Source organism: Ammodytes marinus (genome assembly GCF_949987685.1).
Source record: "Ammodytes marinus genome assembly, chromosome: 18".
Classification (NCBI taxonomy): Eukaryota; Metazoa; Chordata; class Actinopteri; order Uranoscopiformes; family Ammodytidae; genus Ammodytes; species Ammodytes marinus.
In genome coordinates this window covers 1,643,169-1,648,168 of record NC_137222.1, presented here as the reverse complement: position 1 = coordinate 1,648,168, position 5,000 = coordinate 1,643,169, and the positions used below count along the sequence as shown (strand labels likewise).

Sequence of the window (5,000 nt, the reverse complement as noted above, 5' to 3'; positions counted from 1 at the left end):
CGTGTGTTTGCAGGTAACTGGCAGGAGGTGCTGCGTAAACACATTGAGCCAGAGCAGCTTCCTGTGGTCTACGGGGGAACGCTGACAGACCCGGACGGAGACCCAAGCTGCAGGACCATGGTGAGAGGAGAGAGAGAATCTGTCTGTCTTTTAGAGAGGAGAGAGAGAATCTGTCTATCTTTTAGAGAGAGAGAGAATCTGTCTGTCTTTTAGAGAGGAGAGAGAGAATCTGTCTATCTTTTAGAGAGGAGAGAGAGAATCTGTCTATCTTTTAGAGAGAGAGAGAATCTGTCTGTCTTTTAGAGAGGAGAGAGAGAGAGAGAATCTGTCTATCTTTTAGAGGAGAGAGAGAGAGAATCTGTCTGTCTTTTAGAGAGGAGAGAGAGAATCTGTCTAAGAGAGGAGAGAGGGGGGCCATTGGTGGTCGAGTTAAAGGAATACTTCACCCATATGGAACCAGCGTTCTATCATTACAAAATCACTATGAGATTTTTCTTCCCTCAGTCTTCCCTTGGCCCAGCTGTCCTTTTAATCCTAACCCTACATTTTACCACGTGTGATGTAATACATGGGAAAATGTAGGGTTATACAGTGAGACCATAAAACACTCTTTCTGCCTTTTCTCAGGCTAGGATGAACCGATTTCTAAAATGTTTGCACATTTATACTTCATAGGATCTCAGAGTTCAAAACACCTTCACATTCCCACCAGTGAAGTAGGTCTTTAAAGAGAAATAACAAAAAAAATCAATTTGAAAAAATAATTGGATTATCAAAAACGTGTTTGATTTCATGTTGTAAGCTAATGTTTTTTTCCATGCAAAAAAATATTGGGCCGTCAAAATATGAATTGATTAATTCAATAATTTTGTATTTCTCCCTAGCAAAAAAAACAAAAAAAATGTATTTGTGAAATTCCAGCTGAGACTGTTACAAACGTAATGTAATTTCAAAAATCAACATTTATATGTTTAATTCTAGTACTTGATATCAAGAGCACAATTCAGTCCAATAATAATATAATTATGTTTAAAAAAGGGAAAAGTTAGATTTTTATATTATATACTGTATATTATAACGTAGGCCTACATGAAAAGTTGATAAAAGTTTTCTTTCAAATCAGATATGGATTGAACGGCAGATACACAGATTTAGAAGGCGAGTATTAGTGTCCTCTTCCTAAATGTTAATGGCTGTGTTTTGTTATTGTAGATAAAATATGGCGGCCCCGTCCCCCGGTCCTACTACGTTCAGGACTCAGTGAAGGTTCAGTACGACAGCAGTGTGACCGTCAGCAGAGGATCAACTGTCCAGCTGGAGTATGATGTCACTGCAGCCAGCAGCATCCTCAGGTACAACTCTACTAGGGGTTCTGTACTTTTAGGTTTGCCTTTTAAATATCTGGCAGGGGACAACAGATGTAAACTAGCCTCCTAGGATAACTCTGGCTCACTTACATTGTGAATGTTGATTAGTGTGCAATGTCCCTTAACTAAACCAATAAATAAATAAATAAATAAATAAATAAATAAATAAATAAGAGGCTTGTTTATAGTTTATCCAATGTCCCCTACCAGATATTCAAAAGGCAATATCCTAAAAGTGCAGAAATAAAATGCATGTATAAACAAAGATTAAAAAACAGTAACACATAGTAAGAACTAATTGACAGACGATGGCAAACAGACTTAAATATCCATAATAACCTCTGTGCCTGTGTTTCTTCCCCCAGGTGGCAGTTCGCCAGTGAAGGAGCAGACATTGGGTTTGGAGTTTACAGACGCAGTAAAGATGGCGTCGCTCAGAAAGTGTCGGAGATGTTTCAGGTTTTACAGACGGAACGATACAACTCTCACCTGTGTCCCGAAGACAACGGGCTCACCTGCTCTGAGCCGGGAGTCTGTGAGTCAACTACACACACTACTGTCTGTATATCAGTTAAAGACACAGTGCGTAGAGTTTATAGGGTTTTTCTTCTGAACAGACTTGGTAAAAATGGTGTATAATATATATTTTTTTGGAGTCAAGAAAAAAATAACAGCTGTCTCCACTATAATATATTTAAGAATGTTTTAATTAGTGTATAATCGTTATTACCATAAATAAAATAAGCCTTTTTCTATATAGAAGCCGAGCCGGGAGTCTGTGAGTCAACTACACACAATACTGCTTTAAAGATTTTCTTTTTGGCATTTTCAAGCTTTATTAGATAGTACAGAGTTGAAATGGGGAGACATAGAGAGAGAGAGAGAGAGAGAGAGAGAGAGAGAGAGAGAGAGAGGGAGGATGACCTGCAGTAAAGGTCCATGGGTCGAGAGAGTGCCCAACTAACACAATACTGTCTGTATATCAGTTAAAGGCGCAGTATGTAGAATTTATTGCCATTTTTTCAGAACAGACTTGGTTGACTCGGATGATTTCAAAGTTAATACCATAGGATGAGCCTTTTACTGTATAGAAGCCGAGCAGGGAGTCTGTGAGTCTGTGAGTCAACTACACACACTACTGTATGTACTTTAGCCTGCAGTGTGTAGAATTTGGGGTTTTATTTCCTAGCAGATTTTGTAGAAAGTAATTATAATTTTAGTGCATAATAGCTGAATTTAGTGCATAATAGCTGAAAAAAATGTTTTGAATTATTATTTTTTCCCCTAAGAAAGGGTCTCATATATGTCCATATTTCTGCATATCTTGGACCAAGGCCTTGTGCCGCCATCTTGAAAGTGTCATAGTTGGAATGTCATCAGGTGCATTGTTTAAAATGTAGAATTGTTCTTGTCCTTGAAGACCACTGTAGCTTCTGTTATTATTCAAAAGGGGTGGGGTTACCTAGGGAGCGTTGCATTCTAGAACTTTCTAGAACTTTCTTGATGATGTCATATTACACAGTGCCCCTTTAAGTTAAACGTGTTTTCTTTACACTACTGCACAGATATATTATAATGTCATATCACAAAAAGTTAAAATTTCCCTTTTTCTTGGTACAAATAATTTTTTTCTAAAATGATTTATTGACATGCTTTACTGTTATCTATGCAGTTACTTAGGGCCCTGTGGTCTCTGGCGCCCCCTAGAGTTTAAATACAAAACTAACTTCTAAAACAAAATCTGATGCTAAAATACTCCAATATTACGCACTGTACCTTTAAATCAATGCAAGAAATCCCAATTCACTCTTGTCTTTTCTGTACTGCAGACGTGCTGTGCTTTGATAACAGCTACAGTATTCTACATTCCAAGAGAGTGAATTACAACGTGGAAGTTCTCCCTCCGGTCGCTATGGACGCACACATGCAGAATACAGACAGCTGAGGAGACCACAGGCTGCAGGAGTGTGTGTGTGTGTGTGTGTGTGTGTGTGTGTGTGTGTGTGTGTGTGTGTGTGTGTGTGTGTGTGTGTGTGTGTGCCTGTGTGTGCGTGTGTGTGTGTGTGCGTGCATCACTGTGGTTTCATTTGTGTGTGTGCGCGTGTGTGCGCGCGTGTGTGTGTGTGTGTGTGTGTGTGTGTGTGAGAGAGAGAGAGTGTGTGTGTGTGCGTGCATCACTGTGGTCTTATTTGTGTGTGTGTGTGTGTGTGTGTGAGTGTGTGAGAGAGAGAGTGTGTGTGTGTGTGTGTGTGCGTGTGTGTGAGAGAGAGTGAGAGAGAGAGAGAGTGTGTGTGTGTGTGCGTGCATCACTGTGGTCTTATTTGTGTGTGTGTGTGTGTGTGTGTGTGTGTGTGTGTGTGTGTGTGTGTGTGTGTGTGTGTGTGTGTGACCAGAGGCTGCAGTAATCACGTCACACACACAACAATCATTGACAGAGAAATCAATGTGTTTGCGTCAGGGTCAACATGGACATGAACACATTATAAGTGGGGGTCAGATGTTTCATTTCAACATTGAGTGTGTGTCTGTGTGTGTGTCTGTGTGTGTGTGTATGTGTGTGTGCGTGTGTGTGTGTGTGTGTGTGTGTGTGTGTGTATGTGTGCGTGTGCGTGTGCGTGTGTGTGTGTGTGTGTGTGTGTGTGTGTTGGGGGGACACACATTTATTGGGAGGTCTGTGGTTCCTACCCCAGAAATTTAACAGCGTCAAACACTTAATTTCCAGCGTTCTAGTGAATTTTCTTTGCACCAATTTGTGCCTTTTTGACATCAATTTATGGTGGAAATGTCTATATAGGGGAAGGTGGGGTGATTTGTGCATTTTGGAAGTTGCAAAACCCCTTGTTTCTAGAAAACCGTGGAAGAAATTGGAAATGTGACCACATATTTAAGAAGAGCCATCCATTTGACTCATCCTGTAAAGAAGGGAGACACAAGGAATAAGATATAAGCACATTTAAGCTCAAAAAACTGTGTTTTGCCTTTCAAAGTAAAATTTCCATGATCAAGGTTTTTTGATTATTGTGTCTGAACAATTATAGACACGTTTGAAAACATTTGACACATGTTTTAGTGCTTTGGTATGCTACACTTTGAGTCTATATAGTTAGCACAATGTCAACCCTAAATTGCTGCATCATGCCTATTATCCAAAATTCTGGGGATGGGGTGATTTGTGCGCAAGGGCCTGGGTGAGTTATAAGTAAGTAAGTAAGTAAAATGTATTTATAAAAGCACATTTATGACAGTTTGCACTGTCCAAAGTGCTGTACATAGTGCATTCAGTAGGTAAACAATGAAGGTAAAATAACAATAACCAAAATAAAAGACGTAAAGCCCATACATCCACATAAACACAGATAGTAGTGCAGAGGTAAGTAAGTAGTGCAGAGGTTAATGGGGAGGAAACACCAGGGTGTACATATGGGTTTTGAGCCTTGATTTAAAGGCAGAAATGTAGGGGGAATCACATTTGTCAGGTGGCAGTTGGTTCCACAAGCACGGAGCAACTAGTGCAAAGTACATTTCTGAGAGTTGTGCCAGTGGCATGGCTGTATACGCTGGTCACCAAAAGAAAGTGATTGTCTACAGTAGCTCAGAAGAGAGTGACATCTCAATTCCACTTAACGACACCAC

The 5,000-nt window shown here is 39.9% G+C and overlaps 2 protein-coding genes across 2 annotated transcripts in view; both read left to right on the top strand.

The window, feature by feature from the left end:
- Positions 1–3,312, top strand: part of sec14l7 (SEC14-like lipid binding 7) — a gene marked incomplete at both ends in the record, with an annotated part of 13,623 nt that extends 10,311 nt beyond the window's left edge. The window contains 4 exons of the mRNA XM_080046540.1: positions 14–120; positions 1,213–1,352; positions 1,733–1,902; positions 3,197–3,312. Of these exons, the coding sequence (XP_079902666.1) occupies positions 14–120; positions 1,213–1,352; positions 1,733–1,902; positions 3,197–3,312 (533 nt within the window). The remainder of the gene's footprint in view (positions 1–13; positions 121–1,212; positions 1,353–1,732; positions 1,903–3,196) is intronic.
- oclna (occludin a) overlaps positions 1–5,000 on the top strand; it is a 254,069-nt gene that overhangs the window by 172,321 nt on the left and 76,748 nt on the right. The window lies entirely within an intron of this gene.